Raw genomic sequence first — 24,616 nt, 5'->3', positions numbered from 1 at the left:
TTCCAGCCATTATAATGGGTATATCAATCCCCATGCCTTTTTGGACTGTTGTTAGATTAACTGGAATGATGTTTGGGATGGTGTCTAATATATAATAACATTTAACATTAAATTTCCCTTTGCCTTTCTGAAAATAGCAGAGAATTGGGAAGAAAAACCCCAAAGGTCTTTCTCTCAAACTGTATGCCACAATTTCCATGTATTAAATCTGTCTTACTTTACTCATAGAGGAGGCTCTAAAAAATCTATTTACCATTATATTGCATGTAATTCCAACATGCTTTGTGGTTTGACAGCCCAGCCTATGTCAAAGTGGAAGTAAAAGGAGCCAAAGTTGTTAACTGACTGAATTTTAAAAAAGCAGAAATTAAAAAAAATTATTTAGAAACAACAAAAACAAAAGTATCCTATAATCTAAAAATTATTTAGAAACAACAAAAACAAAAATATCCTTAGTAGGCTCAAGGATAGACAGAGCCTCTTAGCATAAGGCTGCCTTAAGGTCAAGTCATTCAGAAAAGGTTAACTGGTATGCTCTGAAGAAAGCAGACCAGTGGTCAATGAATTTCTTTTTATTTATTTCTTCCCTGTTTACTAAAGAATCAAGGTATCTTTGTAATACATCAACGGTTTTTAAAGATTTATGTTATCAAATGTAAAATACAATTTGGGGGAGGCATTTGAAACGGTAAATTTCAGTTACCTCAAAAATTAACCAATTCACTTATTTGACCAAAATTTATTGAGTGCTCACTATTTATTGATGCTCAGCTCTGAACTCACTTGGTATGCCTAATTGCCCCAAAATTCTGGGTAAAAAAAGTATTATTCATAGCAGAGCCAAAATTTATGTTAACCTTTCAATGAGTCTTCATAATGGCTTTATTATCATTGTAACTGATTTTAATTTTAGGACCTTCTGGATTCCACAATGTATCCCTTTCACAGAAGTCAGAATGATAAAATTGTTGAAATAGCAAATGTAAAGTTGAAATCACTAGATAGCCTGCAAATCTTATATATCTACTTGAAATTTCAATTGTGATAAACCCTTTAGATTCAGTCCCATTTGTCAGCTTTATACAGTGAGTGTAATTTACTTAGCTAATTTCACTAGTAGATTATGTTCTTTCAGGGCACATAGAAACAGGAATCATAAATATGTCATTGTTGCATGCTTTTGTATCTCATTTCATAGCCTTACAGGCTTAAGCAGAGAAAATATACTTGAAAACACAAATTAATTGTATCTGTTTCCTAGGGATATTTAAAAATGCCTACATTTATTAGAGATCCCAAATGCACTGAATGATGGAATTTAAGTAAAGCGTTGGTATTATGCAAACAGAATCATAATAGCAATGGTAATAAAAATAGCAGTTATCATTTATTTAGTGCTCACTACCTATCAGGTATCATGTTGAGAGTTTCCAATGGATTACCACCTTTCATCCACCCCACAACTTTTCAGAGAAGGTACTGTTGTATTTCTCTCATACAATGGAGGAAACTGAGGTTTAAGGAGATTATCTTGCTCAAATTATTCATGTTAAAGAACAAAAATTCAACCATGTAAATGCAAAGATCTAACTTGTTTTATTAAATGATTTATGAATTGGGCAGCATCCCATCTAGCAAGTAGAGGGGAGCTCCAAGGAGTTCTACAAAGTGGAAGGTTTTTACAGGAAGGAGGATGGGCACAAAAGTTACTAGCAAAAGAAAAGAAAGAGTTGTACCAGGCAAGGTCATCTTCCCTTAGCTGCAAGGGCAATGGTTCTTATTAGGATTATCTCATCTTTGGTGGATGGAGGGGGTCCATGTGACAGATTACTTCATTGGTGCCACTCGGAAAATTTCTGAATGACTGGTTAAGACTACATTTCTGGGGGAGGTCAAAACTGCAGTGAGATATTAAGCCCTGGTTTGGTGACTTGGCCTGAGTGATACTATTTTGGGCCTGTGGTTTCCTTTTTACCATTCACATTATTATTTTAGTGGAACTGGGATCCAAACCTAGGCAGTCCTAATCTACACTTAATCTGTCTTTCTAAAATACAGATTTAGTAAAGAAATAGAATGTCATCTATATGCAGACGTATTGTTACCTGCTGGCTGTAATTTTTACTACTACCGTAGGAAAAAAGAGACTTAAATCACAATATGAAATAAAGGAGTACAGTTATGTGGTTTGTTTCCCAAAGTAGATTTTGGAATTACTTCTCTCCCTTTCCCCTTACCTCCCTCCTCAATGGCTGGGGTAAAAATTCTCCATGAGTACTTTCTGTAAAGTCTTTACAGGATTTACCTTAGCATAAATGCTCACGAAAAGTTGTGTCCTAAAATATGGAAACCTTGTTTGCTCTGACACCCCCAGTTAGCTAGATGCTATAGTGTTAAATACCATATACCTCAAAATAATACTGAAAATTTCAAAGGCACCTTTCTTCCACAGAACTTCAGTGCAAATATTACCTAAATTCTCCTCAGTATTCCAAAGAAAATTATGGCTTTATCAGGTTTCACTGAAGATAGAAGTAGGCAGAATCAGAAAAATGAATACAAGAATCTGTTGGTCAAGGACAGAATTCAGGATTTAAAACTTTTTTTAAAATTTCACAGTGTTTTTTTTTTTTTTTTTTTTACTTGATCAGTAACAACTGTAACCACGTAGCTTGCTTGGTCTGTCTTCAAACATATTTTCACTATATCATTGTAATTCAAATCCACTCAGTGGTGCTTCACTTTTCTAATTTGTTAAGATTAAGCCGTGTACCTTGCACCTGTCTTAATGATATCGCACAACGATAACATTTTCACTCATTTAAAGCCATGTTTACTGACAGAGCTTTAGCACCAAAAAAATCCTAAAAGGCAGTCTTAACACATTCAAAGAGCTCGAATGAGTAATTGACACAGCTTAAACACTGGCTAGTTCAGAACTTTACAAATTAAGGTCACATGATTTTAAAATCACATATATATACTCAAAAAAGAAGTTGGTAAAAATACATTTCAATGATGAAGAAAATACATTCAAGGTCACGAATGCCAATTTAATCTTCAATGTTCAAGCCTCAGTAGGCTGACTTTTAGCTGGAGTTTGGAGTTTTCTTAAGGAAATGATGGAAACTTTATTACTAAAGATGGTAAAGTTGTCAGTAACAAGAAAATCAGGGGGTCAACAGAGGAGGGAGGTGTCTAAATACAAGTGAGAATCAGTAAGTTGTGTGTGGGAATCTAAACTGATTTATGTAACTTCTCAAGACCCCCCCTCTCCCCAAATAAGAAAAAGAGTAGGAGAGAATTTTGAAAGAAAGAAAGAAAGAAAAAAAAAAAACCCAAACAACCAAAGAGGTGAGACACAGCCATCTTGATGGGGGGGGGCCCTAACTACTCAATGAGGTCATCCTATCTCCCGGAAGTGACACGTAATCACCTGCTTTGCACTAGCTCCGCCCCTTCCCTCAGAGGTCCCGCCCCTCCGCCAGCGGCCGGGAGGGTGTTAGGGGGCGTTTCTCCTGGAGGAAAGCTGTGAGCTGCGACGCTGAGGAAGGGGACCCCAAAACGTCTGGCACTGCCCCCTCCAGGGATCACTTTGGACCGCATCACTCGGCCCAGCGGGATTCAGAAACGCCGAGGGGTCAACCTGATGGGTTTCGGGGTCAACGGAAGAGGGGAAGGGGAGCCCTGGCGGGGAGAACCCCCCGGCCCCCCGCCCAGCAGCTGAGGCACAGGAGGGCGGCCATCTTGGCCGGGAGGGTAGGGCCGGGGAGCTGCGGGCGCCGTGCGATTGGGGGGCTCGCCCGGAAGTGACGCCAACTACCCGGAAGCGGAGGGGGTTCCCTGGCCCACTCCCCCCTCGTTCGTTTGCTCCCCCGCTTCCTCCCCGCCCCCCTTCCTCTCCATTCGTTTCCCCCCCTCCCCGTTCCCTGCCTTCTTCCCCCCCCCTCCCGTCCCTCCCCCCCCAACCTCCGGAGCTGGGAAGAGAGTCAAGATGGCGGCGAAATCCGATGGCGGTGGCGTGGGGGTGGGCTTCGCCCAGCTGCACAACCTGGACGAGGCGGTGGGCAGCGGCGGCGAGGAGGACGGGGAGCCCGGGGGAGGCGGCTGCGGCGGCGGCGGCGACGGCAGCGAGCCCGGCGAGAGCAGCTCGCTGCACATCTGCCACTGCTGCAACACCTCCTCGTGCTACTGGGGCTGCCGCTCCGCCTGCCTGCGCTCCCTCCTGGGCAGGAAGCCGCGCCGCAGCGCCGCCGCCGCCGCCGCCGACGGGGGGGACCAGCCGCTGCAGCCGCCCGCGGCCGCCGGCGCAGACCACCACCCCCCGACGCCCGCCGCCCGGCCGCCGCCGCCGCCGCCGCCGCCGCCGCCGCAGGTGGAGCGGCCGTGGCTCGACTGCCTGTGGATCGTGCTGGCGCTGCTCGTCTTCTTCGGGGACGTGGGCACCGACCTGTGGCTGGCCCTCGACTACTACCGCAAGGGGGACTACGGCTTCTTCGGGCTGACCCTCTTCTTCGTGCTGGTGCCGTCGCTGCTGGTGCAGAGCCTGAGCTTCCGCTGGTTCGTGCAGGACTACACGGGCGGCGGGCTGGGCGCCGTGGAGGGGCTCAGCAGCCGGGGCCCCCCCATGATGGGGGCCGGCTACGGCCACGGCGCGGCCCGCGGCGGCCCGGGGGCCTCGGCCACGCCGGGGGCGCAGCGCCTGTGCCGCCTGTCCGTGTGGATCTGGCAGTCGGTCATCCACCTGCTGCAGATGGGGCAGGTGTGGAGGTAAGAGCACTGCGGGGGCGGGGGCCGGGGGCGGGGCGGGGGCCGGGGCGGGGGCCGGGGCCGGGGGCCGGGGCGGGGGCCGGGGCCGGGGCCGGGGCCAGGCGGTCGGGCCTGCCGAGGGCCCCCGCGGGCCAGGCCGGGGCCCTCCGGACGCGCGCGTCCTGCCCTCGAGCTGCCTCGCGGCCGGGCCCCCCGGATGGGTCTGGCCCGGGGTCCTGAAGGAGGGGTTTCCCGCGCGCTTGCCCTGGCGTCTCCAAAAGACCCTCGTTTGATCTGGATCCCTGGCCACGCCTTTTGGCCCTGGGAGGCCCCAGCCCCGCGGCTCCCGCGGTTCGGCTGTCTGTCTGTCTGTCTGTCTGTCTGCTTTCCCGGTTCGCACTTACCCGAGACCCTGCCTCGTCCTTTCCGTCCCTCGCCTCTCCGAAGACCTCTGTATTTCCGTTGTCCCCTTCCCCTGTATCCCAAGGTAACCAGCCCTTAGCGCTCTCTGTCTGCACCCCAGCTCGTCTCCTGGGGGCGGGGGGACCTTCCTTTTTCCAGCCGGTTTTGCACTCGGTTTTGCCCCCCCCCCCCCCCCCCGTGAGACGTCTTCCCCTCTTCCCCAGTCTTCTCTCCGCAGCGGCCTGTGTGGGGCCCTGCCTCTCCTTTTAGCACTCCTTTATTCCACGCCCCCCCCCCCCCCCGCAATCCCCAGCCCCTGCTAATGACCCCAAACCGCTGCCCTCCTTGAAGGAAAAACGACTTTTTTTTGGGGGGGGGGGAGCTGGATTAGACGTGCCCTTTTCTTGGTGACAGGTAAAATTGTGTAGTATATGGTGGGTGTAAGCGCATAACTCTCACCTCCAGGAAGTCAACTAACCACCTGAACGCCTATTCCGGAGGGACGTTGGTTTTGGTAGCCAGGCCAGTGCGTAGGTGATTTATGTTTCCACAAGCCCAGAGCTTGGCCCTGCGGCCCTTCCTTCTTTTGTAAATTTCTCCTGTGCGTGGTGAGCCCCTCAGAAACCACTTGGCAGATGTTGTTTTGGCTGTAATCTTAACTGGCTAAACTAAGGAAGGGATCCCCTTAAGATCTTGGTAAATCTGTGCCCTCCAATTTAAATCAGCTTGAGTGTGTTCTGGAAACGGAGTGTGTAGGTAAACAGTTGCAAGAAACAAATCTTAACCGAAGGTAAATGACACAGAGCTCTTCAGGTACATTGCTTCTGTGAGGAGACGTTTTGGGCCCTGAATTCTGCACCTAGTAGGAGGTTTTAGGTGCTTTGTATTTCCGTTAACTGAGATGTACTCGAGTTATGGGAGGTAGAAGTTCTTTGTCTTCCGAATTGTTTGTCCAGCTCTCTCTTCACAGTTTTAATAAAAACGTTTCGGAAAGCATGGGATTGAATTAAGTCAAATCATGAAAGTGAATGCAAGAGAACTTTGTCCTGTAGAATTTATATGCAGATTCAGGATGGGGGACGAGTGAGTGGTTCTTGATTTTCCTGGTGCTCCCAGTCTTGTTTACTTCCTAGCAAAAGGGCTATTTGTATTTGTCTGCAAATAACTGGGTTTCCTGATGATAAGCTTGTAAGAAGGAGGTAGGGGGGATAAAATAGGGCTAAGAAAAAAAAGACTAACTTTTAGCAATTTTGAGTGTAGCTTGGGGTCAAGTAAAAATTTTGAAACATGTTTTGAATTTGAAATCTAAATCTAAACACATCTCTAAACACCCAAATCCATATAGAATCAAAAAGGTAGTGTGTTTGATACCGGGGATACTTTTTTTGATGGGTAAGATGCAAAAGAACGAAGGGGGAGCAGGACTAGAAGAATGGGGAAGAGAAAGATTTTGAAATACTAGTAAAATATAACAGCATAAATTTAATAACTAGGTTTCTTCTGAACAAGCTGAAGTCCCCTATATCTCTCCCTGTCTTCAGCTCGTTAAGTGTTGGCAGTAAGAATCTTGGTGTCAGGTTAAAGTTCCTGAGAGAATTGTTCCTAATGTAATCCATCCTAGATATTTATTAGCAGTAAGCTTTTTGGACATAATGAAATGGAGTTCAGTTTCACAAGTTTTTTAGGCAGAACATTCCCCCCCCCCCCAACTGACCTCAGTCTTAATTGTATTTGGGCAAAGTAAGAAGTCCAGATTTTGGAACAAACCAACAAGTACATTTTAAGTGTGGATTTAGGATTTAAAGTTGTTTAAAATAGGGTGGTGTATTTGTTTCCCAGATCTTCATTGGACTTTTAAGATTTGCAGTGGCATACATATGTTTAAAAAGATGCCTGTGATTTTACTATATTTATAATTTTTTTTTCAAGATTAGAATGTATGTCTAAATATTTCATGAAGTTTTGAAAGTATAAAGTATCAAAAGATATGTGAATTAACTTACTTATTCCAAGGTAACCATACTTCAAAAGAAGTATTTGTTGAAGAAGGATTTTATTTATTTCAATTTTTTTCCAGAAAGCTGGTTTTACTTGAAATATTCCAGGAGCAGGATCTGCTCTTTGGTGCCTGTTAGACATGTGGCTTAAATGAAGATACTCATTTGAAATGCTTTACAGAAAGGTTTTTACCTTTGTTTTGTTCTAATTTGGGGGCAATTACTTAATCATACATCATCCGAGTTTTTATTCCAGATTTTTTGGGGTTACAGTTGTTTCCTTAATTATATTTGCTACTTAAATTTTGCTATTTCATGTGGTCATGTGACAAAAAGGTCAGGGCCTAGGAATTCTATCACTGATTTGGGCCACATTTCTAAGAAAAGATGTTGGGAAAGTTGTACATTGTTAAAACGGATTCCACTAAACCACAGATACTTGTCTCTTCACATGGCTTTTTTCTTTTTTTCCTAACGTAAAGCTATCTAACTCTTGCTTTGACAAATCCTAGTGCTTACTTAAGAGAATTTAGTTTTTCTTGATAGTAGGGTGATAAAATTTGTGATGTGTGATGCTGTGTGATGCCTTTCCTTTGGAGATAGCACATACTTGATACTGTTTCATCAAATAAGTTTACAGAATATAAGAAAATATTTTTGGCTAGGCCAGAATTGGAGCATGGAACAGTTGTCGGTGAGATGATTTGGTTTCATGAACCTTTTGCAGAGTATTATTGTGTTATTGAGGTCTGTTTAATGCATGCTTTACCCTCAGTAATTACTTAACATGTAGCTTATAGTATAGCTTTGTGTGTTCTATTTTTCAGGTGCTTGTCCCAGGGATAGAAGGTATATGAGTCATTCATAACAGGAATATGAGTCACACCCGGCATCAGTTTAGTGAAAGTGTTGTTGTTAGAAAGTGTGATCATTTTCTTGGAGGGTTAGACCTTCAGAACAGTTCGATTTAGTTCGCATATTTGCACTGTATGTAAGTGTTTTCCTTCAGTGTATTGGCCTTTCTTTACTTCTGTGCTGCGTTCAGAGGGTGGTCAGTGTGTTGGCAGTTCTCCACGGTAGCGAAGCGACAGTTTGAACGAAATTACATCTAATGTCATGGCATCATGGCCAAATCATTAATCTCCCTATTTATTTTTGTGGATGTGTTTATATCCTTCTATTTCACCAAGTAAAAGAAGAATTTATATAAAATCTTAATAGTGTTAGCCATTTTTTAAAGTAAATATCAGCGGTCCTTTCTCTTGGGAGATGGTGTGGGGTGGAGGGTTGCCTTCCAGGGTGAGGAATGGAGAGGTTTCACACATCATAATGGCCCCATCAAATCTATGAACAGTCAAGAAAACTTTGTTTTTCTCAATTTTTTTCTTTTCTTAAAGATTTATTTATTCGAGAGGAAGAGAGGAGAGGGAGCAGGGGGAGAGGGAGAGGGAGAAGGAGAGAGAAACTACTTAGTAGACTCCTCACTGAGCATGGAGCCCTACTCAGGGCCCTATCTCACAACCTTGAGCTCAGTCGTGCCCTGAGCCAGACCAAGAGTACCCACCAAGGGGCTCCCGCAGTTTTTTCTGTTTTAAGACTGACAGTGTAGGGGCACACTCTCTTAATTGGCAGCAAGTATTGCTAGGCTGGTGAAGATGCTTTTTCATTACTACTTCTCCATCCACCCACCCTCCCACCCCATATATAGGGATATTTGACATATTAAGGATCTTTGTTTTTGTTGAATCTTTTGGAATAGTGATTCTTAACTCTGGCTGAGAACAGAACCTACTATAGCTTTAAAAAAGAAAAATAACATACTGAAGGTCCCAGGGTGCAGCCCACTCAAGCTTATTTTTAGAAGCTCCACAGGTGATTACATGGGCAGCCAGGCTTGAGAAACACTTTTAGAATTGTTTCAGCTTATTCCACTTGGAGATTGTTGTTGGATTTGTGTTCTTAATAAATATGATGCAACAATTGGGAATGGAATGATGAGGTACTATGAAGTTTGGTTCCTGGACACACTGTAACAAAAAGATTTATCTTGGAAACATGAGTATCTTAAAAAGTACTTGGAGCTGTTACAAGTGAATGTACTTATGGTACTCTATATTTTTTCTTTGAGCTGAGTATAGATCTTATTCTGAAAGGATTCCTAAATTGAAAGCAGTCTTCAGTAAATGCAGCCCACTTCTTTGCCTTGTGTGTGATCCGAGGAGTACTTTTATGATTATGTTGCATGTAAAAGGTGTATTAATTTTAATTTTGAAATGATTCTCAAGTAGGCTTGAGGTAAACATAACTGAGTTTACAAGAGGTGTTGGACTAAATGATGATCTATAATGTCCCTCTAGCTCAAAGATTTTGTGATTTAGAAATGGAAATGTTACCTTGCAAATAAGGAAATTTCATTTGTATGGGGCCAGAGTACTAGTCACAGTCAAATGAAGATTGTATACATGTATTTGTTTGTGAGTGTGCGTAAGTGGCTTTATGTACCTTATTACTAGATGGCATCTCAGTTATTTAATAATTTAAAAATTTTTATTGGTAAATTTAATGAAATTCTGGTTCAAAAACTCAGTAAAGTTTTGTTTTTTTTGTTTTTTTTTTTTAGGAGAAACTTAAGAAAAAAATTGATCGGAGAAAAGTAAACGTTTTTGTGTAACCAAAAAAATTGTGTTGAAAAATGTTGAGACTGATCAGAAAAATCAGAAAATGGATGTGCTCTTGAATGTCAATAACTAGAACAATGTGTGGCTGGCAGAGGAATTAGGCAAATAGGTAGTGAAGCAGAATAAATAGGTTTGTGGGAATAAATAGACAGGTTTGTGGGAATTTAGATAGTAAAGCATTTCTAATCCATGAATGGGAAAGGGGTTATTTAACGAGTGATTTTGGGGGGCATATGACTACCCAAATGGGGGAAGAACTGATCTCTACCGTATAAAAACAAAAATTCTAAAAGAATTAAAGATGTAAACAGAAGATATTAAACCTAAAGGAAAATGTAAGATAATAATTTTATAATTTTGCAGTGGGCAAGAAGACCCTTTGATATCATCAAAGAGAAAGATATAAAATTATCTTTATCTAGTCATCTTTTCCTTTTCCCACCACCTGAAAAATCATAGAAATATGTGATGAGGGGAAGAGTTACATATATAATTTGAAGAACTACTTCCTAAAGGAGACTGACTATGAAGAGAGAGAGCATCTCTGAAGAGTATTTCTCATTTCTGAGAGATTAGGAACAGTAAAACTTGACATTTACGCTGAATTTACAAGGAAAGGTGATGAAAACAATGGCATGCTTTGAGTAACATTGCAACTAGTGGGAAGGATAGGATTTCCAGAATGATCCCAGAAACAAAGCATTAAACTCTATGACAGAAGTCTAGCATTCTGGAAGTCTAGTTGGCACATGTCAGAAGTTACAAACAGTTCATTTCTGTCTTTTAACATTATTTGCTTTGATTTTGGAAATTTTATTCCAAGTTAGACAAATGTAACTGATAAATTCTGGACTCTTGAAAGATTTTGTGGGATGCAAAATTAAATAAACTGTGTTTATTTATATATGTTGCCTTTTTCACCCTGGGCTGGTTGCTTTACAGTATTCTCTCTGCAAACAAGTTTATGGCTAACACTTTAATTTATTCTCTATGATGCTCTATTTACCTGTTTTCTTCTAGTTAGAATTCTGGATTTGTTTGTTTGGTAAGTTAAAATTTAAAAAAAAGTCAACATACAGCCTCATTTAAAAAATTCAGTGACTTTTGACACATTTGCCTAAAGACAATCCACTATTTATTGTTATTGGAGCTTTTTGTTTTTTAAAAAGAACAAGATATATGTAGCGTGGTATAAAGGGAACATTGGAGTTAAGAAATTGGGTTTATCATTCTTCAAGTTACAAAAAAAGTCCCTGGCCTTAATTTTCTCGTATTAAGTCAGGAGTTAAAGTTAATGATCTTTAAGGTCTCTTCAATTTTAAAGTTTATTATGCTATCGATATTAGTACTCTGAAGTTTTTTTTTTTTATTCATGCTCTAGTTAGAACAAATAAAATATTTAAAAATGTATAGGCTTCCCAGGGACTGCTTTGAAATTTTACCATATGTTATTTTGACATACTACACACATTCTCATCATTTTTAGTAACTTTGCTATCTGTAGAGGCATTTTATGTCTTTCTGTAGTTAATGTTAAAATTTATAGAAGTTTAGGGATCCCTGGGTGGCACAGCGGTTTGGCGCCTGCCTTTGGCCCAGGGCGTGATCCTGGAGACCCGGGATCGAATCCCACGCCGGGCTCCCGGTGCATGGAGCCTGCTTCTCCCTCTGCCTGTGTCTCTGCCCCCCCCCCTCTCTCTATCATAAATAAATAAAAAAAAATTAAAAAAAATTATAGAAGTTTAGACTTCCAGAAAATTTATTAATGCTGGTTTATTAGCTAATTTTGTGAATTTATAATTTCGGCTAAAATTAGTCTTTTAAAGTGCTCATTTTTTGTAATCTTTTACATTTTTACTGTTAGATTAAGCTAAAGCAGTGCATATATCTCAGCTATATATTTTGGAGGTTTTCTGAATTGTTTCACTAAGATTAATAACCTTACTGGAGAAGAACCTCAAAATCACCTACTGCAATTTGTTATTTGGTATGTATTCTCTAACTTTGAAAAAGCAGTGTTTGTAAATTACTTTTTTTAATGATAGCTTCCATGTTAGTTGTGAGCTGTTTTAGGAAATAATTTTAAGTAAATTTTGTTTTTATTTTTCTTAGGTTAAGGTATAGGTACTTTTTTGGTTCCAGATATATTTCTGGGTGTTGCTTGGAGGACTCACTGAATATTATTACAATGTCATTAATACATTTCTACATAGGATTCAGTTTTAGATTTTTCTGTCTAATGTGAATCAATCTTGGTATATTACATTATTTTAATACATCTTAAAACAAATCACCAAATTCTAAGGTATTTTACATATTGCTAACAAAGTTTCTTGTATCACTTCCATCTTGAAATATCCATTTTTAAAATAGTTTTTTTTTATGGAAGAGTAATTGATATACAGTGTTTCATTAATTTCAGGTATACAACATAGTAATTTGATATTTCTGTTGTACATTACATTTCTGCCTCAAATGTATTTTATAATTGGAAGATTATGCCCTTTATCCCCTTCACCTTCATTGCCCTACCCTTCTCCCCTCTGTCAACCATCAATTTGTTCTCTGTATCTGAGTTTTTTTCTGCTTTGTTTTTTAGATTCCACATATTAAGTGAAATCATTGACTTACCTCTTTAGGATAATACCTTATAGGTCCATCCATGTTGTCTCAAATGGCAAGATTTCATCTTTTATGGCTGGATAATACACCACATCTTGTTTACCCATTCATCTGTTGATGGATACTTAGGTTACTTACACATCTTGACTATTGTATTTGTAAATAATGATTTAAAACATAGGAGTCCATACGTCTTTTCAAGGTGTTTTGGTTTCAGTGTTTTTTTCCTTTGGATTTATACCTAGAGCTGGAACTGCTAGATTGTATGGTAGTTCTATTTTTAATTTTTTGAGGAACTTCCATACTGTTTTCTATAGTGGCTGCACAGATTTACATTATCAACAGTGCATGAGGATTCCCTTTTCTCTACATCTCGCCAACACTTATATTTCTTGTCTTTCTATAATAACCATTCTAACAGGTGTGAGGTGATATCTCATTGTGGTTTTAATTTGCATTTCCCTGGTAATTAGTGAAATTGATCATCTTTTTGTGTGCAGGTTGGCCATCTGTGTGTCTTTGGGAAAATATCTGTTCAGGTCCTCTGTCCATTTTTAATTCGAGTGTTTGTTTATTGATTGATTGATATTGAGTTGTAAGAATTCTTTATATATTTTAGATGTTAACCCCTTATTGGATATGTCTTTTGTGACTATCTTCTCCCATTGCCTTTTTATTTTGTTGGTTTCCATTGCTGTGTAAAAGCCTTTTAGTTTGTAAAAGCCTTTTTAGTAGCCCTGTTTGTGCATAAGCTTTTTAGATTGTTGTAATCAAAACTTTTGAGTGCAATATTTGGTCTTTTTTAATCGTGAGGATGCTTTTTCTGTTTTATTTGGTTATCAATTTATAGACATTGGACTGTATGCTCATTACTCATTTCTAGGAAGAAACTTGAATATTCAGTTCATAGAAAGGTAAGCAAGTTTTCTTTATAGCACTCTTGGAAGGGAGTTAGAGTTGATAATTATCGCTTACCTTGGGGAGATGGTCTCAAAGAATCAGAGGTACATGAAATAGAAACTTTGTCTTTTACCATTATGTCCCCTTTTCAGTCCATCTTAAATATACCAGACACATGAAGAAAGATAGCAAAGGTGAGGAAGATACCAAATCTATGGCTTGGGAAGCCTGCCAATAAAATAGAGCTGGCAGGGAATTAAGAACCTAAACTCTTCTAGACAGCGGACACAGTCTACTTTCTTCTTCAGCTGTATTTCTTAGAGTGGTCAGAGAACATCTTGAATTTTAGGATAGGCCCAGGGATAATTGAAACACAGATTTGTGGGCTTACTTCATTGCCGGCTTAAGGAATTAGCCTCAGGGATTTGGGCCAGGGAATGTGTATTTTTTCATAACTTCATTATGGAAACTTTTAAGCATACAGAGAAGTAGAAAGGATAATATGTTGACTTTTTTTTTTGTTTTTATTTTATTTATTTATGATAGTCACACAGAGAGAGAGAGAGAGGCAGAGACACAAGCAGGCTCCATGCACCGGGAGCCCAACGTGGGACTGGATCCTGGGTCTCCAGGATCGCGCCCTGGGCCAAAGGCAGGCGCTAAACTGCTGCGCCACCCAGGGATCCCTAGGATAATATGTTGAATACTTGTTACCATCTACCTGGTTTCAGTAATAGATATTTTTGTCAGCCTGTGTTTGTGTCTAACATGCTATTAGATTGTACCTCTTTATACTTCAAATACTAAATAACTAGAATAATTTTACATAGCTGTAATACCATTATCCCATCTAAGAAAATTAACAGTAATTCAATAATTATTCCATAATTTTATAGAATCATGTAATAGCTGCTTCATATTCACATTTGCCCAGTTGTCCCCACCAATTTATCTTTTAGATTTTCTCCCTTCCAAACAGGAATTAAATAAAAATTCACACATTTTTCTTGTTTCTGTAACTCTAGAACAATTCTCTTAATTTTTATTTCCCTCATGATAATTGACTTTTGCAGAGTCTAGGCTGGTTCTCATATGTTCTATATTTTGGATTGCTTAATTGTTTTTTCCAAGTGTCATCTGACTTACGTTTTTTTTTGCGTAAACTTGAAGGTGTATCTGTGTGCTTGATTTTATTCAGGCTACGTATTTTTGCCTAAAATACTGCTTCCTACTTCTATTTGTGCATCATATGTTTCAGTAAGCACATGGTACCTGGTTTGTTGCACTGTTAGTGGTGCTACTTTTTATTTCCTGGTTAAGATCCTGATGCCAGGTTTTTCTATATAAAAGTACATTTTCCCCTTTGCAGTCAGGAAGTAATTTGTTGGGTAATAACTTGGCAAAGTGTCAATATTCTGTTTCTTAGCAACCTTTTACTTCCTGGCATTAGTAGCCATTGAGAATGCTTGCCTGTTACCAATTATGAAATTGTTGGTGCATTGTGGGATTTGTATCGTAAGCTCCCTAGTAATTCCTACCTTCTTTAAAGTTTGAGAGACACTTCTCTAGTGGAATCAGTACCTAAGAGTAAAAAAAACCCAAAAATCTGTCCTCAGAAATTAGTATGAACCTAGGCCCTGATGGGTTTTCAGTGGGTTGTCAGTAAACAGAGTTTAAACATCATGTTACTTTTGGAGGAACAAAATAAAGTATGTCTTGTGTTTCTTGTGTGTAATAGCAATTAATTGAGGTAAGGACTAACAGAACCATGTATAAACTATTAGTATGCCTGACTAAAATTAAAGAAGGGTGCAGGAAAGATACAGAAATTACTAAGGAGGAAAGAAAACTATATAGAAAAGTCTGTTTTTACACATACTGTCTTTTTAAAATTTTAATGAGTTTTTGTACCCATTATACAGAGAAGAAATGGGTTTAGAGAGGTTAAGTAATCTGATACTACTGGTAACAGGTGGAAAAAGGTTTTGAAGGCAGATCTCACTGATGGCAAAAATATGTGCAGTTTTCTTCATCAGACTTCTCCTGTAATGATCAGAAGTCTCTTCTCGCTAATTACTTTACTTTGGTGCTTTGTTGTTCAGATTATTGAAAGTGGAGAAATGATATTCTTGAACCACTGGGGCCTCTTGATGTAAAGCTAAGTTCCCCTGAGACCTCTGATTTCTAGTCTGATGTCTCAAACTGTGCAGATAGTGGGGTAAGTTTATGACTCTTGGTTAATTGTAACTGCTAATGTTATTCAAGCAACTGAGTAGTACCACTAGGTCCATATCCCTAGGAAATTATTTTCTATACTTCACCCTTATCTTTTTCTCAGGGTAGATGCACCTTCCATCCCTCGGATTTCTGTATCATCGAAAGGACTATGTAGGGTTGACCACACACTCTCTGGCCACTCTTTATTCTTGCAGATCCTACCTAAATGCTGCACTCCTATGTTGGTTCTTTGGTGACTTCTTAGTCACTGAGAACAGCAGTTCTTAAGATTCCCTAAGATTATAAAACAGTTGTTTCCAGACTTTGTGCTTTGGAATCATCTGGGAGTTGGATATTTGAGTACCACCATAACAGATTATGATGTAGTAGGTCTGGGAGGGCCTTGGAATCTCTCTATTTTAAAGCCTGTGTTTTCACAAAGTTGCCTCAGCACTGCACAGAGGTGATAATCACAGTTGTACAGGCTGATTTTTACAATATTTGTAGTAGTGGTAGTTCTCAAGGGGAAAGAGTTTATGTTAGAATTACTTGGAAAGTTTTTTGCAAACATAAGCACTGGGCATACTATGTATTGAGGGGTGGAATGTATAAAGGAAGCTGTGATGATGATTTTAATGGATCACACCACTATTTAAACAATCTCCGATTGGACCTTACTTACTCTTAGTTGGAATGGGTAGGTAAAAGTGTATTAATCAAATAGCTAGATTTGCCATGTATATGTATACTAAAGGTTTAGGATATTGTAGACATTTAACTTTAAAACTGTATGGCATATAATTGAATATTCCTTTGATTCACAAGCTTCTTTGGAAGTTTGAAGTACTTCGGGGTCATTAACACAAATTACCACTGCACTGCTGGTGTTCCAAAATAACAGGTTAGAGGCATTTTATGGTATTGGGGAGATTGATCTTCAATTTAGAGTGAATTTCAGGTCTCGAATTTTCAGAAATGTCCTGTTTGTTGAAGTCAGTGCCAAGGATAGGATTCCTAAAAGGAAACTGGTGAGTGAAAGGAGAGAAGTGATCTAAAAGGTACAAAATGGGTTTCATTAGAGATAGGAATGAAGGAAGCAGAGAAGAAAAATGACTTAATTACATTTTGCCTTATAGATTTGTGGGCAGAGGGAGGATAACTAAGGAAGGGATCATACAGTGTTTTACTCTGTTATTCCATGTTGGTAGGGTTATCAGTACAGTGGATCAGCAAGGACACCTAAAATCTGCACATACCCAAATAACATCCCTTCGGGCTCCATCTAGGAATGCACTGTGGCAGTGGTAAGAAAACTCAGGCTTCTTGTAACTGGGAATCTTGGGGTCAGGGGATTCAATGGCTGCCCACAGAGTGTATGGGCAAGCACAGTGTGGATGGGATCCTTTAATTTTGGATCAAAATGGGCAAAACTCTCAAATCTGTCATCTTGGTTATAAGGAATGAACCTTTAGAATAGTCAACTAGATAGTAGTTCTAAAGAGCCCTCTCTGTGTATGATACTGCCATTTTACCTTTAAGGCAATTTTCATTAAAGCTGACTCTGAACAAAAGATTGTCTTCTAAAAAGGAAATTGTGTTTTCAAAATCTAAGCAATCCTAAATGGTTTTGCTTAAACCTAGTAGATGATGTACTTTTATTTTTTTATTTTTTTTAAAGATTTTATTTATTTATCCATAGAGACACACAGAGAGAGAGAGGCAGAGACACAGGCAGAGGGAGAAGCAGGCTCCATGCAGGGAGCCCGATGTGGGACTCCATCCAGGGTCCCCAGGATCAAACCCCGGGCTGTAGGCGGCGCTAAACCGCTGCACCACCGGGGCTGCCTGATGATGTACTTTTAAACTGGAAAAAAAAGAGAAGCTGTCTATTACTCTATTTGCAGATTAAACAAAAGTTAAGACGAAGCTGAAGTTAAAAGCAATTCCATTGTAAATTTGGAAAAAGAGAATATGTTTGTAGCATTTGTGGACTGTATTTATGGTTTCCCCTGTTTGATAGGGACCACAGAATTTTTAGGTAGTGTTTTAGATGTAGCAGTCTGGGATTAAATGAAATAGCACCTGTCAGACATGTTGAAGGATTTCGAATGGGGGCTCTATGAGGTTGGATTGTGTCGTTTTGTCTGTTCGCTTGGCGTGCGCAGTTCACTATCTCATTTTGTGATAGGCTCATATCTAATATAGTGTAATACATATGTTCCTGAAAAACCTCTCATTCTGCAAAATTCACGTGTTAAAAATAACAACTGGGAAAAATAGGATTAAGGCTAGACTACTTAAAACTGTGGAACTTTGTAACTAGAGCACTAACAAAAACAGTGACAGTTGAATAAAAATACCAGCACAATAGTCTGGGTGATATTTATACTCCATACCAAAATGATTCTAGGCCTTATTTTACATTGGGACATGCTTTTTTGTTTGTTTGTTTGTTTGTTTTTGATATGTGGATTCTTGGAGCTACCAGTTTCTACTGGACGCCAGTTTCACCATAATTAAAGCTCTGATATAAGGGATAACCTTCACGAATTTGTTCACAAGCCTCTCAAGGATAGTGGTAAGCATAATGGGTACTGAAGCCGATAAAGCAACCACCGTTTTGTACCAAAGGAAGGTAGAACTTTGATAAGATTCTCACCATTTTTCTTAAAGTATTCATTTTGTTTTTCCCTCGAAGTTTTTCTCATTATTTGTGAAAAATCTTGCCCTTGATAGCTTCAGAACATTAACCTGCTGGGAAGAATCACTCATGAACCAACACTGCTTTCCCATTACACTGTTGTCATTCCCATTTTGCCAGTCGAGTGTGAGAGAATCCATGTTACAGAAGCATGCATTTTGCCATAACTGACATATTTTTGAATCTGTGACGGTGTCAAGATGCAGCTCTTGAAAATACCAAGGTTCTGTTTTTTTGGAAATTTCTAGTTTGGAAGATACTAGTGTTTCAAGGTTAAGTGAAATTTATTACCCTTCTCATGGTTTGTTGGCCCTTACATACAATAAAGAAGTGAAGAGGGGCTATTTTAATCCATTTTAAAATTTCTGCTTCTGTAATTTAGTCATTGTGTGGAATATGGTAATGCCTCAATGCCTCATCATTTGAACTACATATGTGGAGCAGGAATGGTTTTAAATTTTGGTTCATTTGAAGTGTGGTTATACTGAGTTTTTAAATTAAAATTCATCTGAGCATACAGTAAACAGAAAAAAGAGCAACAGTAGCCAGTTGTCAAGGAAAAAGACTGATGGCTAGAATAAACAGACGGCTTTCAGCAATATAAACATTCTGTTTTCATAGTTGTTTTTTTTTTTTAAAGGATGATTGGGAGAATTTCCAAATTAAGTAGAAGTTAGTTAAATGTGAAAGGCAGCAAATATACGACATTTATGGTAGTGACTGTTACAGCTTTTTTCCTCAGTAACTGTAGTAACAGAAATTTCAGTGGCTTAGCACAATAGAAATGTATTGTCTCCTGTGGTTGTCCTGGCTGATAGTGGCTTTGACCTCCTTTAAGGACTCAACACTCAGCATTTAGCCAGTGAAAAGAAAGCAAATATGGAGAAAGCATAATTCCTTCCTAAAAAACCCTGCCTTGAAGTGACACACATCACTTGTGCTGACAGCCCGTGGTGAAGAAATAGCCCTGTGACTGTAACCAGATCAGGCAGGGCTGGGAAATGTAGTCCTGCCCAGGCAACAGCTTCGTACCCCAGAAGAGGAAGCTTATGTTTGGGTGGACAGACTCAGAGAGAATTTTGTGCTTACACGGGGTATCCTTCACATGAACGGTGTGTGATGTAAATTGCTATTGATTAAAGTATAAAAGAGACAGTTTCTTTTTAGAACTTTGATTTATGCTTTAATTCAATATTTTAGGATTTGTGAGCCATGTCAGTCCTCTGTTTCATTGCACCCTTTAAAAATGTACTATCCTTAGCCTGAGGCCAACCCCTACTTTAATTGGTCAGGTAAAACAAGTAACTATTTAACCTTTAAAAATAACTAAGTTCAAACATTTTAAGTGTAGTACATCTAACTCTTGTTAGTGTTTCAAGTTTTTAAGAAATAGCTCATCTGATTTAGGGCAATTTGGGATCTCGATATGTCAGCACAGCTGATGTGCTGATGTAACTTGAACCAAAGCCATGTCCTTCCAACTTGGGGACCTTGTTGGGCACTTTTCCCCTACAGGTACCCCTGAAAGTCCCTTGTTTTCCACCTGTTAATTGTAGAGACTTAAATATATGTGTAAAATTCATACTTATATTTGGAATTTTATGCTGGAACTTTTTTTAAAATTTATTTATTTATGATAGTCACAGAGAGAGAGAGAGAGAGGCAGAGACACAGGCAGAGGGAGAAGCAGGCTCCATGCACCGGGAGCCCGATGTGGGATTCGATCCCAGGTCTCCAGGATCGCGCCCTGGGCCAAAGGCAGGCGCCAAACCGCTGCGCCACCCAGGGATCCCTATGCTGGAACTTTATATTACTAAATCCTAGATTCTTCTTGTTAATAACCACTGGGGAGGGATTAAAATTACCTAAAAATTTCTAACAAAGTTGTTGAAGCATCTAAATATGATTCAGTGTAAAACTTAAACTAAGATATTTTCTTTCATCCAAGCATGTCAGTATGTTTTATAGTTTCTTATTGGAATCCATAAGATATTTTAAAGATAGAACCTATTACTCTAGTATTGAAGGTTTAACAGTCAGCTGTTTTAGGATGCTTCTTCTGTCAATTCCAAATATTATTTAGGTTGCATTTTCTGGTATTTCTAAAAAGATTTATTTATTTACTTGAGAGAGAGAGAGAGAGAGGGAGGGAGGGAGAGAGAATGTGAGCATGGGTAGGGGCAGAGGGAGAAAGAGAGGCAATCCCAAATTCCATGCTGACTATGGAGCCCGACATAGGGCTCAATCCCAGGACCCTGAGATCATGACCTGAGTCAAAAATCAAGAGTCAGTCACTTAACTAACTGAGCCACCCAGGCGCCCTTCTGGTATTCTTAATTGGCTTTTAAAAATTAGGTTACTAAAACACTAAAATGATAAATATGTCTGTTATTTAGAGGCTATTTAATAATTAAAGTTCTTCTACATAATATCACCAGTTGAGACTGTATGAGGGGTCTAGATGAAGAGCCTTGTTTTTTCTACCAAAAATCTGTGACCAAAAGCCTTGTTTTTTCTAGCCAAAATCTGTGACCTGTATGGCTAATAAGTAATTAATATCTTCTCAGACTATTATACTTGAGTGATAAAACTGCAAATTAGAATTAGAATAAAAAGTATACACTAAAACCGTTCAAAGGAGCTATATGGTGTTAAAAGTTAAATGCACATGAGATAAAAATTTTTGTCCTGTTGATCTTATTAATATACTTTTAATACTTTCAGTATATTTATTTATAGTATATTGAATTGGCTTAGTCTTTTCCTCCTATTATTGCATCTATTGTAGCCAGGTGGTACTACCCAGACTACAAACAGACCTGACTCCCCAGGATTTTTTTTCCCCCCCAGGATTGTATAAAGCTACTGGTGACCCTGTCTGAGCTTGATCAAAATAAGTACTATTACATCCAAGCATTGCAGAATGTAATACTGCTGCAGATGTTATAATGCTTACACTGTGTTTAAAAGCTTATTCATAAGCCTTTAATTCATAAGTTCACTTTTGATATAAGTTCTCCAAAATTATACTTAGTGGCATTATAGTAATGTTACCACAGATCTTAGGGAACTCTTGTCAAGGCCAAATAAAAATCAGTGAATTGTTTAATTTCACATAATATTCTTGATTGATACAGATACAACCTTAAACAATAATTTTGTTTTTAAACATTTTATTTATTCATGAGAGGCAGAGAGAGAGAGAGAGAGAGAGAGGCAGAGACACAGGCAGAGGGAGAAGCAGGCTCCATGCAGGGAGCCTGACGTGGGACTCGATCCCGGGTCTCCAGGATCACGTCCTGGACTGAAGGCAGCGCTAAACTGCTGAGCCACCCGGGCTGCCCAACAATAATTTTTTAAAAATCGAGCAAATAACACCTCATACCCATTAGAATAGCTACAGTAAAAAACAAACAAAAAAAACCAATAAAAACAAATATAACCCAAATAACAAGTATTGGAGTATTGGTGAGGATGTGGAGAAGCTGGGACTCTTGTATGCTGTTGGGAATGTAAAAGATTTCAGCTACTATGGAAAATAGTATGATGGTTCCTCAGAAAATTAAATGTAGATTTAAATATGATCCAGTGATTCCACTTATGGTTATATACCCAGAAGAACTGAAAACGGGGACTTAAAGAGATATTTGTATGCTTATGATCATAGCAGCATTATTTATAATAGCCAAAAAGGGTGGAAGCAGTCCCAATGTCCATGGATGGATGAATGGGTAAACAAAATATAGCATGTACATAGAATATTATTCAGCCTGACAAAGGCAGGAAATTCTGACACATGCTACAACATGGATGAACCTTGAGGGCTTTATCCTGAGTGAGATAAGCCAGTAACAAAAGGAGAGATACTGGTCTGATTCTATTTCTGTGAGGTCCCCAGAATAGTAAAATTCATAGAGACAGAAAGTAGAGTGATGGTGGCCGTCGGCCTGGGAGAGGAGGAATAAGAAGTTAGGTATAGTTTCAGTTTGGGAAGATGAAGAGAGTTCTGTGGTTGGATGCCGGCGGTGGTTGTACAACACCATGAATATATTTCATGCCACTGTACACTTAAATATGGTTAAGATGGTAAATTTTATGTTATGTGTATTTTACCAGTTAAAAAAAATCAGCAAACCCTTGATATTTTCACTTCTTTGTGGGCTTACAACTTAAAAACATACAAATGAACGAACAAGCAAAGTCTTTTTCTCTTCCTAGCCCAGGAATGTTGCCAGCTTAAAAAAAAAAAAAAAAGCAATACTAATACTGTCTTTAGAGCCAACCTATTTAGCTTACAGCACACCTCTTATTAGTGTTTTAGCCAGACTGTCCAGCTGGCGATTAGTCTCAGTTGTGTTACTTAAAAATATTTTAAAATTGGACACTTCTGTAACACAGTGTGATCCTTATTAGGTAAAAAGTCCTAGTGTTATCCTCCACAATAATACCTGTAGTGTCAGATTTGAAAAAGAGAACCCCAGGATTATTATATCTGAAATTACTCCAGTAAAAAATGGATAGTATTTTAAATCAAAAGAATGCTCTTCCAAATTCTCCCCACCTGTGGTCATAAGGCCCAGCATTGCCTAATAAGGTGGGCTGTGGGAGCCAGTAGAGCCTGGGTGATTGGTTTCAAGCTTGCCTCAGAGCAGTTGTTAACTTGGACAAGTTATTTAACCTCTCTGAGTTTCCTCATAGAAAAAATACTGCTTATTTTGGGTACAAAGATCAGGAAAAGCTTTGTGGAGGATATTAACTACCTTCTGTGGTTGTTTGAGAATTAGTAGTTAATAAATGTAAAGTCTGAGCAGAGCACTTGATTCATAGTAAGTGTTCACTAAATAAGTGTTCGATATTAACAGCTTTTTCCACCTGGCTCAGAGTAGTGAGGATTGTACCTGGAATTGATAAGGTTCTCCTTGGCCAAATTTTCCTCCTTAACTGTTATCCAGTCCTCTTTCTATACATATCAAAGTACCTTGCTTAGGTGTTCAAAGTAAATTCTCCAAATAAAGATGTAATAATGCTAAAGCAGTTACAAATATATGTATTAAATGACTTCTTATTACTATAAGTGAAACCAAAGGGAAAACTATAGTCACTTTGTAATTTACCTTTGATAAATGCTGGTATAAAAATTGAGTTATGTATATTCAAGAATAAGATTAGGCAGGCATGTGTCTGATATAAAAGTCAAAAACATCTAGCACCCCCCCCCCCAAAAAAAAGTGAGCTTTTTAAAGAAAAATGTTTTGGCACCTGGCTGATTCAGTCACTGGAGCATGTGACTCTTGATCTCCGGGTTGTACTTTCAAGAGCCCCATGTTGGGTGTAGAGATTACTTAAAAATAAAGTCTTTAAAAAAAAAAAAAGAAAGAAAAAGTGTTATTGTAAAATATCACACACATAAAACTTTTGACAGAAAGAGATCGTCTTCCTTTAGTTGGTAAGGAAAATATTGTATATAAGTGGTTTAATTATGCAATAACTCTTGAAAGTCCTCTCAGCAAGGATGTTAACTAGCCATTTTATAACATTATTAACAGATCTTACTTCTCTGAACCTACTACTATCAGATCAAGGAGATCTGCGTTCACAGAGCATACCCCAAACTTTTAAATAGTGGGTTGAAGCAGGGATGCTACTACACATTCTGTAGTACACAGGACAGTTCTCTGCAACAAAGAATTACATGAGTCTAAAGCATAGAGTGCCAACATTCAGAAACCCCTACCTAGTCAGCCCTTTGTATTGCTCTGTTCAAATTCTTACAGTTTTTTGGACCTCTTTTAATTGTTACCTTTACCATGAAAATGGGTCCAGATCTGTCCATTCAAATAATCCCTCTTGATTGTGAACTTTGTTTAGAGGAAGTAGTTTTGGCACTTAGTATTTTTATTTTTTATCTTATTTATAATTTGTTCTTCTTTACTCCTTTAAGAATAGGTTATGTGTCTGATTCACATTCCTTTTTTTTTGCAAAGAAATTTGTATATAGTATGCTATTTGTTGGAAAGAATGAACAAACATGGCATTAAAGCATTGCATGGTGTTGACACAGGGCACTTAAGCCACATGCAACTGAATGATAGATACTGAGTACATCAGCAGATGGACGTGAGGGGGAGTCTTTGAACATGCAGCGTGAGTCAGGCTTCAGTGAAGGGTAGAACTTCAATGCCATGTGATGCAAATATAGGTCTAAATACACATATGCACGCACACACAGGAAGTACTTTCATTCTAATGCTGCCAGCTTGTGGGGTTTGCTTGTGACAGTTCCCCCAGGGTCTGATTGGCTCAAGAGGTGGTTTGAATCGTTTGCCTGTCAAATGTTACATCAACTGGAA

At 39.2% G+C, this 24,616-nt stretch overlaps 1 protein-coding gene across 2 annotated transcripts in view; it reads left to right on the top strand.

The window, feature by feature from the left end:
• The first annotated feature begins 3,958 nt into the window (after window positions 1–3,958).
• XKR6 (XK related 6) overlaps window positions 3,959–24,616 on the top strand; it is a 313,018-nt gene continuing 292,360 nt past the window's right edge. The window contains exon 1 of one of the 2 annotated variants that reach the window (XM_055300213.1): window positions 3,959–4,770. In XM_055300213.1, the coding sequence (XP_055156188.1) occupies window positions 3,995–4,770 (776 nt within the window). In that variant the 5' untranslated portion in view covers window positions 3,959–3,994. The remainder of the gene's footprint in view (window positions 4,771–24,616) is intronic. The other variant, XR_008661201.1, reaches the window with a different exon arrangement.

Source organism: Nyctereutes procyonoides, unplaced genomic scaffold (genome assembly GCF_905146905.1).
Source record: "Nyctereutes procyonoides isolate TBG_1078 unplaced genomic scaffold, NYPRO_anot_genome, whole genome shotgun sequence".
Classification (NCBI taxonomy): domain Eukaryota; kingdom Metazoa; phylum Chordata; class Mammalia; order Carnivora; family Canidae; genus Nyctereutes; species Nyctereutes procyonoides.
The sequence above is the reverse complement of the archived record's forward strand: the minus strand, read 5'-3'. Positions and strand labels throughout refer to the sequence as shown.